Source organism: Canis lupus, chromosome 30, assembly GCF_011100685.1.
Source record: "Canis lupus familiaris isolate Mischka breed German Shepherd chromosome 30, alternate assembly UU_Cfam_GSD_1.0, whole genome shotgun sequence".
In the NCBI taxonomy this organism is placed as follows: Eukaryota; Metazoa; Chordata; class Mammalia; order Carnivora; family Canidae; genus Canis; species Canis lupus.
In genome coordinates, this window is record NC_049251.1 from 212,494 (window position 1) to 224,915 (window position 12,422).

General features: G+C 35.0%; 1 protein-coding gene and 1 pseudogene across 1 annotated transcript; one reads left to right on the forward strand and one right to left on the reverse strand.

Annotated features, from left to right (window-relative positions):
• The first annotated feature begins 2,124 nt into the window (after nt 1–2,124).
• On the forward strand, nt 2,125–3,084 carry OR4K6 (olfactory receptor family 4 subfamily K member 6). Its single transcript, XM_038581098.1, has one exon. It carries the CDS (start codon nt 2,125–2,127, stop codon nt 3,082–3,084), a length of 960 nt encoding a protein of 319 aa, XP_038437026.1.
• Nucleotides 3,085–6,294: 3,210 nt separating this feature from the next.
• Nucleotides 6,295–6,600, reverse strand: LOC106558035 (annotated as a pseudogene).
• Between the last annotated feature and the right edge of the window lie 5,822 nt (nt 6,601–12,422).

Here is a 12,422-nt window from a genome sequence, read left to right on the forward strand (position 1 = left end):
AGTAGACCAGAGTATCCAATTCCTCATCTCCTCAATGTTGCTGCTTTCTAGAGGCTTTTATACGTGGACTGGGGAAAACATATGTCCATATTCCAGGCTTACTAAGGACCATGGTGATTTTAGGTTTCTGAACCTTGAAAGATATAGCATTTTTGATTCCTGATGTATAACTGGTAGGTTAAAAGCTGGTAATAATATTAAGGATCTTGAGAAACAGTCAATTGTAAAAACAATTTATTTAATAGTTCTATAAAACAAATATAATGAAGGGGTAGTAAAGAAAAAATGTATATATAAAGATGTAAATATATATATATATATAAAGATATAAAGATGGATGGTTTTATTAAATAGATATTAGAGATGCCCTTCTGGACATCAAAGGAGAGAAACCTGACAACTGTTTATTCACTTACAATGAATACACAATATATTCATCATATATATATATATATATATATGCATATATATAAATTAAGTATAATACTTTGAGTTCTCATTACTAACCACATTCTTAAGTTAGGAAAATAGAAGAGATATTCAAATAAACAAGGCTGAGAATTTTCACTGAAGGTAATATATCAAGATACTCATAATTTTCATTTGAAAAGATTTTAACTTCAAAAAGATGATATGGTTTTGTAAGCACATATCTTTTTCTAAAACCCTGAATTAAAACTAGGTTTGAATATTTTTACTATAATTATTATTATCGTTAATGAAATAAAACAAGCTGATTATGTATGAGCAGTATTCTTAAATTTGGATTTTGAAAGCTAGAGAATTCTTGAATGTGGCCCAAGAACTCTAAGTGCTTTATGCAGCTATCTGATTTAATTCTCACAGGTAAAGTCAACAAATCTTACAGAGCCTACTCAGGTACATTCGAGGTGACACAGGTTAAGGACACCATAATCCTTTTAATTACTTTGCCACAGTTCAGTTGTCAGATTGTTGGAATATTGTTCTCTGATAAATTTTACAAATATTTATCAATATTGAGAGAACAATTTGAGTATGTGCAAATAAATGAGGATGAAGCCAAATTTTTCTCTATGGGAAAGCAAGAGATTACCTAAGTGAAAAACATAATAGAAGGCATTTTAGTACTGGCAATGTGCTGCAAATAAAAAACTCAATTTTCCAAAATGAGTGTGAGTCCTTAAAGTGTCTTTTTCTTTTCCCAGTGGCTCCCATATCACTTTGAAATACTTCCACGTAAGTGGGTTTTTTGTTTGCATTGTTTTGCTTTGAGCATCTTATATTTTGGTGTTCCAAGATGCCCAACACTCATATTGTATATTTCTTGGCCCGGTCCTAGAATCTATTTTTGTTTTCCAATCTAAAAAAATAACTGTTGGAGTAGCATGAGATGTAAAAGAGGGATAGTCTCTCTTTTTAAAATGTTTCATTGAGATCATAAAATAAAATTGAGAATAACTCATATGTTACAAGTATATCTTTTAGTTAATAGTTTTATGGAATTAAGAAATTGTTTATATAGAACATATTAAAAATAATAACAATTATAAACAGTGACAAAACAAGTTGAGAATCTATTTGCAAGTGAAGTGAGAATGAAACCGGATTTTTCTGTAGCTGAGAAAACAGGAGACTACTAGAAAAATCATTTATTACTGACATAGGATACTGTATTGGTCTTCTGAAATTGTTATGTTGAACTGTTAATTACATCCAGCATTCAACGATAATGGATTTGACATAATTCTATTTTTTTTGTTGTTTACCAGAAAGTTTGGAGATTATAACCCTTATTTAAACTTTTATATACCTGATTTATTAGTGTAATCTTCCTCCATATAAATTATGTAACTCCTAAGTATACAGAATGGGAATATTATTGTGAGGGTACTTGATAAGTATAACACAAGATGTACTGAGGTTGTTCAAAACCAGGAAGTTCATTTGAAGTGATATCTGATAGCAATTGTTAAGTTTGTCCCAAAAGGAAAAGTCTTTACTGAGATAGTTATTAGTTGGCTTTTAGCTAATCAATGTTCTGGTGAATTATTAATTGATATCATAACTCTCTCATATTTAATTGTAAAAGTGTTACATTTTCTAGCTCTATAATTTTGTCATTACAGAGCAGTGTGCAGATCAATGGAGGAGTTCAACCATTCTAGAGTGTCTGAATTTGTGTTACTTGGACTTACGGATTCTCCTGAGCTCCAGATTTTTTTCTTTGTGATATTTTCTGTTTTCTATTTGATAACTATGTTGGGCAACTGTCTTATTTTGCTCACAGTTCTATCCACCCCACACCTTCACTCCCCTATGTATTTCCTCCTCAGCAACCTGTCTCTCATTGACATATGCCTGTCCTCCTTTGCCACTCCAAAGATGATCATGGACTTCTTTGCTAAACATAAGACCATCTCCTTTGAGGGCTGTATTTCTCAGATCTTCTTTTTGCACCTCTTCACTGGGACTGAGATTGTACTATTGATCTCCATGTCTTTTGACAGGTACATTGCCATATGTAAACCTCTCCATTATTCAACAATTATGAACCAAAGAGTGTGTGTTGGGCTTGTGGTAACTTCTTGGACAGTGGGCTTCCTGCATACAACAAGCCAGTTAGCTTTTACCCTCTATTTACCCTTCTGTGGTCCCAATGTTGTAGACAGTTTCTTCTGTGACCTTCCTTTGGTCATCCAGCTCGCTTGTATAGATATATATGTTCTTGGAATCTTCATGATCTCAACCAGTGGTGTGATTGCTCTTGTAAGTTTTCTGCTTTTGCTCACCTCCTATATCATTGTGCTTGTCACTATTAAGGACCGCTCCTTTACAGGAACATCTAAGGCTTTTTCTACCTGCACTGCACATTTCATAGTTGTGTTAATGTTCTTTGGGCCTTGTATCTTTATTTATGTGTGGCCTTTCACCAACTTCCTGATGGACAAAGTTCTGTCCGTTTTCTATACCATTTTCACCCCCTTTCTGAATCCACTTATCTATACTTTGAGAAATCAGGAAGTGAAGATAGCTGTGAAGAAGAAACTAACTAATCAAAGCTTAAATCTTGGGAAAACTAGTCCAAATTACCCAGTGCAGTGAAACTCCTTTCTGAAATTTTCATAATCGGTTTTGTTCTTTTTTTTTTTTTATAAATTTTATTTTATTTTTTATTTATTTATGATAGTCACACAGAATGAGAGAGAGAGAGTCAGAGACACAGGCAGAGGGAGAAGCAGGCTCCATGCACCGGGAGCCTGATGTGGGATTCGATCCCGGGTCTCCAGGATCGCGCCCTGGGCCAAAGGCAGGCGCTAAACCGCTGCGCCACCCAGGGATCCCTGGTTTTGTTCTTTTGTTTTAAGATTTTATCTATTCATTCATGAGAGATACAGAGAGAAAGAGAGAGAGGAGACAGAGACACAGGCAGAGGGAAAAGTGGGCTCCATGCAGGGGGACCGATGCGGGACTTGATCCCAGGACTCCAGGATCCACGTCGTGGCCAAAGGCAGGCACTAAACCACTGAGCCACCCAGGGATCCCCCTAGTTTTATTCTTATAGTATAGAAAATTAAACTTGGAATTTTCATTTCAAGTCCTTTAGTCTAAATTCAGAAAAATAAGAAGCTGGGGTTGAGAGATGTGAGATATCTTTCCTAAAAGTTAGTGAGATGTTTGCAAGCCTTTTGAGATTATAGATGCATTTGAAAATCTGTTGAAATATATAGGTTATTTTCATGAAAAATGCATGTATAATCAAAACATAAGTTCAGGGCTTGACATATCTCTGAATCCTATCAATATACCTCAGTTAACTTAGAGAAGACTGAGATAAAATACTGTTCTTTTGTCTTCTAACCTAGACAATTCCTACTTGCTGGCAGCCTGGTGCACTCTGATGGTATCCACTTGCAGAACTTTGATTAAGAGTTCTGGGCATAAAAAGGTTTTTTTCCATAGAATTGGGAAAATGTTTGTGAGAAAATTCATATTGTGAAGAGATCCTTCTGAAAGTTGAACAATCCTGATTTATTATGTCCAACTGTTTGAGTTCTGAGTCAACCTTTAACGAAACAGAACAATTGGAGGATCTAAAATTTAACAATATGGTTTCTTTCTTAAGAAGTGTACAGATCACTACCACACTTGCTAATTAATATAGCAAATAACTGATTAAATGGCCATTTTTGAAATTTAAACCATAGAATGTAAACCACTCAAGTCTAACTTTTAAAACCTGGCTGAATATCAAGGATATGATGAATTCATATCATATCTTGAATTTAACATCAAGACTAGGCGTTTGGAAAATTAACGATTTAACATTTGTCATTTCTAAAATAAAATATTCTAAAGTATTATTAGTTTTGTATGAGTTTTGTTTTTCATTTTCAATATAATGTAGTCTATAGGAAGAAAAGATGAAACTAACTTAGAAAATATATAGCACAAAAAAGTTATTTTTTATTAAGACAGTAATGAAAGTCAGCTGGATATCAGCTGACCAAGTCACTTCCCTAATAGCTGAAGGAGTCAAGATACACAGAATTCATAAACTGACTCAAGGGGCAGTCCGGGTGGCTCAGTGGTTTAGCTCTGCCTTCTGTCCAAAGCGTGATCCTGGAGTCTCAGGATTGAGTCCCGGGATTGAGTCCCACATCAGGCTCCCTGCATGAAGCCTGCTTCTCCCTCTGTTTATGTCTCTGCCTCTCTCTCTCTGTCTGTCTCTCATGAATAAATAAATAAAATCTTTTTTAAAAAGCTGTCTCAAGATGGAATCATTATAAGAGGCAAAAATCATTTCCCTAAATACACATAGATCTCAAAATTAAATTTTGGAACTTTCATTTCCTAGTTGTCTTATCCTAGGATATTCACTTTGTCTCTCTATTCTTTTAAATTTCTATTATGAAGATAATCAAAATAGATTGTGGACTATTTTATGGAAAACAGACAGAATATACTCTACAAATGTTATTTTCCCTTCCCACCTGCACAGACTCCTACCAAGAATGCATCTTATTTGTAAGTAATATGCCTTTGAAGAATAACTGCATTCAAGTGAAACCAGTAGGTCACAAAATTTAATATTCTAGTTTTAGGATATCTCTTTGTGGCTTATTAAGAGAAAAAGAATAGTTTCAATTTTTTCCATTGCTAACATGGAGGGTAGTTGGAAAAAATTAGATTGCCAGATACTTGTGATTTTTATGAACAACAATATATTGGTTGGCTATATCTCTTTGAACTGAGTGAAGTATATGTAAATAGTTTAGGAGAAAATCTGATAAGATGGATTTAGACAGTTTGACATTAATGGTATCAATAGTTTCTTATAGTCATTCTGGACTTTTAAGGTCATAACATGCTTCAACATAATCTCCAAGCCAAATATTTAATATCTGAAGTTAAATAATATGGCAGAAGTTTATGAAGAAATCTAGTTTGGAATTAGGCATAAAACCACATTCTAGTTCACTTTTAACCAAATTATAAATTCTTCCCTCTTGACTCAAAGTCAATCAGACAAATGAGAAAGTTAAGGTAAAAATGTTCTTTTGTCTCAACTTCATTCTTCAGCAAAAATTATCATCTTTGTTTTTATTTTAGATTTTATTTAAATTCAAGTTAATTAACATACAGTGAATTATTAGTTTCAGGGGTATAAGTTAGTGATTCATTAGTTGCATATAGTTGCATACCCAGTGCTCATTACATCACATGCCCTCCTTAATGCCTCACCCAATTACCTCATCACTCCAACCACCTCCCCTCCAGCAACCCTATTTGTTCCCTATTGTTAAAAGTCTCTTATTGCTTGACTCCCTCTCTGTTTTCATCTTATTTCATTTTTCCTTTCCTTTTCCCATATTCCTCAGTTTTGTGTCCTAAATTCTACATATGAGTGAAATCATGTGGTATTTGTCTTTCTCTGACTGATTTCACTTAGCATAATACACTACCTCCAACCATATCACTGCAAATAGTAAGATTTTACTTTTTTGATGGCTGAGTAATATTCCACCTGTGTGTCTGTGTGTGTGTGTGTGTGTGTGTTTGGTGTGCACGCACACCACATCTTCTATATCCATTCATCTATCAATGGACATCTGGGCTCTTCCCATATTTTGGCTATTGTGAACATTGCTGCTATAAACATTGGAATGCATGTGCCCTTTCAAATTGCTGTGTTTGTATTCTTTGAATAAATACCTAGTAGAACAATTGCTGGGTCATCAGGTAGTTCTATTTCTAACGTTTTTAAGAACCTCTGTATCTTTTTTTAAATTACATAATTAACCCAGTTAATGGCTAACCATGTTTCAAATGGTGGAACTTCTGCTGGTCTTTCAACTTGTTCAGTCTCCTGATGGCAGACTTTACTGTGATGGCAGAAGTGGTGCTGTTGGTCCAGGCACCACTGGCTATGGTTTTCATGCAGGAGCCACAACTCCAGATGCTCACAGCTCATCTTTTAATCTTGGTTTTTCCATAGAAGGAGCAAGTGCACTTGGTGTGCTGACTTATTTCGATCTTTTTCATCATTTTCCTGAGGGAGGCACCATAATGGGTCTTGTATTTACCCACAATTCTGACCTTCTTGGTGCATTTAGCCATGTTGCTGCAAACTAGGTCCAGGCCCAGAGAGGAAGAGACTCAGTGTGCCAGGAACATCCACATCTTTGTTTTTAAATATAAACCCTTTTTCTGAAAATTCTTTAGTTCAATAACTATTGGGCACCTACACTGTTACAAGTCTTTTCTGGGTGTTTGTGATACGTTAATGTACAAGATCTTTTTCTCTGTTTTAAAAGAACATATATCTAGCAATTAGATGGGACTCTTGTAGATGGAATTCCAGTCTCACCACTTTCTTGTTGTGCAGCTTTGAGCATGTATTCTTAATGTTTCTAAGACATTTTTTTTTACCTATAGTATGTGGACTTAATATTTAACTACTAGGAATGTTGTGAAAATTAAACAGAAAGACATGTAACATAATTAGCAGTACTTGACACTGTTTAAGGAATGCTAACTAATAATATTATTGTTATTGTTGCCATTGTGTTAGACATGCATAAATGACAGGATAAATGGGATGGAAATATGTGTGCTTACTTGAACTTAAAGAACATGGTTGTAATATTAACTAATGTTAAAATATTGGATCTGTGCTAATTATTAATCTTTGGTGTATTGATGTAGTTAATGCTGTCTTTTGTATGTTTGTGTTTTTCAAAGGAAGTATTATATTTTAGAAGTTTCTTAATCATTTTAAGTAGAAATAAATACCAAGATGACATGAAAGGGGAAAATAATAAATGTTCTATAAGTCAGTGTCTTGTCACAATGTTTCTAAGTAAAATTTATATGATTAAAAAGTGATAAAATATGTTCACCTGTTTTGACTCTATCTTTTACCCATTCAAAAGATAGTAGTAAAGTGCTTTAAATTCTTATATAGCTAGATTTATTACAAATATTAGCTGGGAAATGAATGACGACACTTAACTTTACACTTTATATTTAGCACATTAATACAATTACAACTATAGGCAGAGGGTTTTTGTCCAGATTCCTGAAAATATAAGGGAATAGTTTATTTGGAGACATGGTAGAAATATCCTTTAAGAAACTATTAAAATCGGAACCATTAAATTATAGCATCAAAAAAAACAAAAAAAAAATTATAGCATCAAGTCAGATATTTCATCTGGCTAAGATACCCTTGAAGCCAGAGGATAAATACTTAATCTCTACCTTGGCATTTTTGTGGTAAAGCCCATTCCTGAGAAAATCAGTTAAGCTCTAAGCTGTCAACATTGCACATTTTTACAAGTATGTTTCAGTGTAATTGGTTTTCTTTATATGCCTATGTATTTCAGTTTGTGTGTTTGCAATATCATTCTAATGAGGAGGCTTTGAGCTTCACTGAACTTCCAGAGGGGTCTGTGGTACACACATGACTAAGAACTCTTGGAGTGGGGACTGTAAGTATCACCAGTGAAGCCAGGTTGTCTGATTTGAACTCAGCTCTATACCACTTACCTGAGGCCTACTTCTGGTTTGGGGCAAGTTTGTCAACTTCTATCCTGGTTTTCTCATCATTCTTGTAGCAGAGTTTGCAAGTCAACATCCTGTATTCCCAAGATGTTTTGTCTTTCCTTAAAGGTTTGTAAACAAATCAAACTAATTTAATACAATTAGAAAATGGGAGCTTTCAAAAGAAAATACAGCTTTGTAGATCTTCTTAAAAAAACAAATAAAGAAAACAAACCTGCCAACACTGGGCCAGAATTCTAAACTATAGATGGAGTTTTTAGATTGGGCTAATACCTGAGATCTCTGTTTTTTCTTGCACTAGGAAAGTCCATTAATGTGTATTACCCCAGCAGTTTCTGATCTTTAAATTTTTTTAAAAATTTATTTATGATAGTCACGGGGAGAGAGAGAGAGAGAGGCAGAGACACAGGCAGAGGGAGAAGCAGGCTCCATCCACCAGGAGCCTGATGTGGGATTCGATCCCAGGTCTCCAGGATCGCGCGCTGGGCCAAAGGCAGGCGCCAAACCGCTGCGCCACCCAGGGATCCCAGTTTCTGATCTTTAACAAAGAAATTAAGATGTATAATATAAATTTCCCATCACCACATCTATAACTTTTCTTGCAGCTCTAACCCTCACCTTGATACAATTTACTCTTGTCCCCAACTTTTGATGGTTCACTCTTAACAAACAGCATTCATTGGATCTCTCTGGAACACTGATATTCATACAAATTATCCTTATGTGATGATGTAAGTCAAACTGGGATATTAATAAGTGGGTTACACTTCTTTTCTTTTTAAATGCCTTTCTTTTCATAGTCTCTTTCAACTTCACTCTTTTCTGATTCTCTTTCAACTTCACTATAGTAGAAATCTACTTTTGGTCACCTGCATTTTATTCTACATTGAAGAACTACCTTAGCTCTTCCCAATGCATTATTACTTGTAGGAGGATAGGACTGGCCTCTTCTTGGAATAGGTAAATAGTTTAGTATTAGTCACTAGAGAGGAGATGACATTATCTTAAGTAGGATTTTCTGCCTTTGTCAAACAGTGCCGCCTCAATCTCTGCCCTCAGTATAGATATCCCCAGAACACTTTTTTTGTTTTTTGTTTTTTGTTTGTTTGTTTGACGGACTATGCTTTGTCCTCTGGAAACGCAATAAAACATTATCTCTACCCTTAAAGAGATTCTATCTAATATAAAGAAAAGTAATCACAATGCAGAGTCATAATGGCCACGATGTAAATTTGAATATGGTAATATGGAACTTAGGAAAAGGCATGTCAGATGCGCCTGCAGAATCAGAGAAAGCTACTCAGAGGTAATACTGAATCTGAGACTTGAAGGCAAAGTTGAGGGGAAAGTATGACACAGGAAAGGAACAGCATGGGCAAAAGCAGAGAAAAGCACAAATGCCTAGTGAACTCAGGAGTTGGATGTGGTTTACTATTTCTAGAGAACAAGTTAAGTTAGCAGTAGTATAAAGAGGCTGTACTGAAAGAAAGTGGCCAGAACCTTGGAAAGAATGAGGAAGCACTGAATAATTGAGGGCAGATTTTAAGCAATGGGCCAGCTTTTACCCAGTTCCTGTTGTAAGGATGTATTATAGCCTGCTCAGGTGATTTGACAAAAGTTTTGTCTTATTTATTTTTTCTTTGGTGGATAACAGGGTATTATACATGTAGTCTGCACTTTAAGACTATATTGGAGATACAGAACAGATGTTCTCCTGGTTCATCTTATCTCTTTTCAATGTCTCCTATATAATCTTGAATTTGCTTACTTAGCCAGTACACTCAATCTCAGGTTATAAGGTGAGCTGACTTGGAACTTGTTTGCCCAGTAGTTTCTAGAAATAGGGCTCCCTTTTATCTCTTCTCTTTTTGTCTCATCACCTTGCATCTTAAAGCTATGTCGCAGAATCTCTTCCACTCCCATACTCTGAAGTGATCTTACTAGCTTCCTGATGTCAGTTCTGAATGGCATGTTGGTATAGTTTCATTGGGGTGATGACATGCAAGTTGGTGGAAATCCTTACATTAAGTGACAGAGAATACTGGAGGGGAGCAGGAAGGATTATAGAAATGACTTGGGCATCCCCAGTGAGACATATACTGCTCAGCATTCATCCCTCCAAGGGCAAAATATTCTGATTTGATGATGATTTTAACACTGCTCATTTCACTATTGATGAATATGATTTATGTATTTATTCTCAAATATTTATTACTAAAAACTTTAAATGTGACAGACTTTATTCTATGTATCACAGAAAAAAACACTAATGCGGTTGGGGAATATACAACCATGTATTATTACAATGTATAGTAGGACATGAATCATCTGACTTCTGCTTACTTCCTTAGCCCTATTTTGCATTTCTTTCCCCCTTAAACACTAATCTTCTTCTGCCATGTGCCACTCATGCTATTTTATATGCTTAAATTGTCACAACAAAACTACAAAGTATGTGTCGTGGCATAAAAGGGTAGTTTTTGTATGCAATTAAAGTTAAGTTTTTATCACCCTAAAAGACACTATTTTAAAAAAATATTTTATTTATTTATTCATGAGAGACACAGAGAGAGAGGCAGAGACATAGAGGGAAAAGCAGGTGCCTTGCAGGAAGCCCAATGCGGGACTTGATGCTGGGACTGCTGAGCCACCCAGGCGTCCCAAGATACTGTTAAAACAAGAAGGTTTTTGCAAGTCTCATGGTAACCACAAAGAAATAAACTTGTAGAATACAAGAAAAGGTAAAGAGAAAAGAATCAAAAGATACTATTACAAAGAAGCAGCAAATCAAAAATGAAGATGATGAGAGGAAGCAGAACAAAAGAAACTACAAGACAAAAAAAACCAAAATAGCAATAAGTAGTCCTTATCTATAAATAATTACTTCCAATGTAAATAGATGAAACTCACCAAACAAAAGACATAGGGCCACTGAAGGGATATAAAGCAAGATCCAACTATGTGCTGTCTATAGGGTATCTTCTTTAGATTTAAGGACACACACACACAGGCTCAAGGTGAAGGGATAGAAAAATATATTTCATTCAAATGGTAACCAAAGGTGGGAGGGGTATCTATGCTTGTGGCAGAAAAAAATAAACTTTAAGTCAAAAACTGTCACAAGAGCAAAGAAGGTCATATGTAATGCTAAAGAGCCAATTCAAAAGAAATACATAATAATTAGAAATATATATGCACACAAAATGTGAATGCCTAAATCTATTAAGCTAACACAGACAGACCTGAAGGAAGAAATAGATAGGAAACAATAAAGTAGACCTCAATACCTCAAATGAAAATGGACAGGTGCTGCAGACTAAATATCAGTAAGGAAACAGCAGGTAAGAACAACACTACAGACCAAATGAACCTAACACATACACAGAACATTTCACCCAATAGCAGCAGAATGTATATTCTTCTCAAGTACACGTGGAACACTCCCCAAAAGAGATCACATGCTAGATCACAAAACATGTCATTACAAATTTGAGAAGATTGAAATAATCTCAAGTATCTTTTCCAACCACACTGGTATGAAACTATAAATCAATACCAAAAGGAAATGAAAAAATTCACAAATATGTGAAAATCAGCATATTTCTGAACTACCATTGTATAAAAAAAGAAAAACAGATAGTAGAACATCTCAAGACAAATGAAAATGAAAACACAACATACCAAAATTTATGGGATGCACACCTTTCTGGGTCTCCAGGATTATTTGAAGGATATAAAACCAGAGTTCCTTTTCCTTTAGATTCTAATCTTCTCCATTTCTCTTGACTTTTAGGAAGTTTTATATTTGAACTACCACAGAATAAAATGAATTGACAATCAAAGGTCCTATGCATGATGATAGTGCTTGAAAAGACTTCATAGAAGATCTAATTAGATTAAAGTTTTGTAGAGGATCCCATAATTCATGGCAGAATTTGATGGGGGGCAGAATTTGGTAGGGGAAACTACTTAGCTCTGAAATTCTCTCTACCTCAATATTTCTATAATTACTATGATACAGTCAAATAATGGTGGAATAGTAACAAAGAAAACACAAAAGGACATTTAGAAAAACATAATTACTGGGAGGCCTGCATGTCTCAACATTTGAGCATCTGCCTTCAGCTCAGGTCCTGATTCCAGGGTCCTGGGACCGAGTCCCACATAAGGCTCCCCGCAGAGAGTCTGCTTCTTCTCCTGCGGTGTCTCTGCCTCTCTCTCTCTCTCTCTCTCTCTCTCATGAATAAATAAATAAAATCTTTTTTTTAAAAAGTTGTACCAAATCGCTATTTCTAACTGTGCTCTAAGTCAAATGTTATGACAGACACTGAAAACAAATTAGCAGACAAATAAATAATAACAAAAAAACCAAGCAA

Bases quoted from the DNA above. Each gene is read 5' to 3' on its own strand.
- OR4K6 (XM_038581098.1), top strand. From the start codon at position 2,125: ATGGAGGAGTTCAACCATTCTAGAGTGTCTGAATTTGTGTTACTTGGA.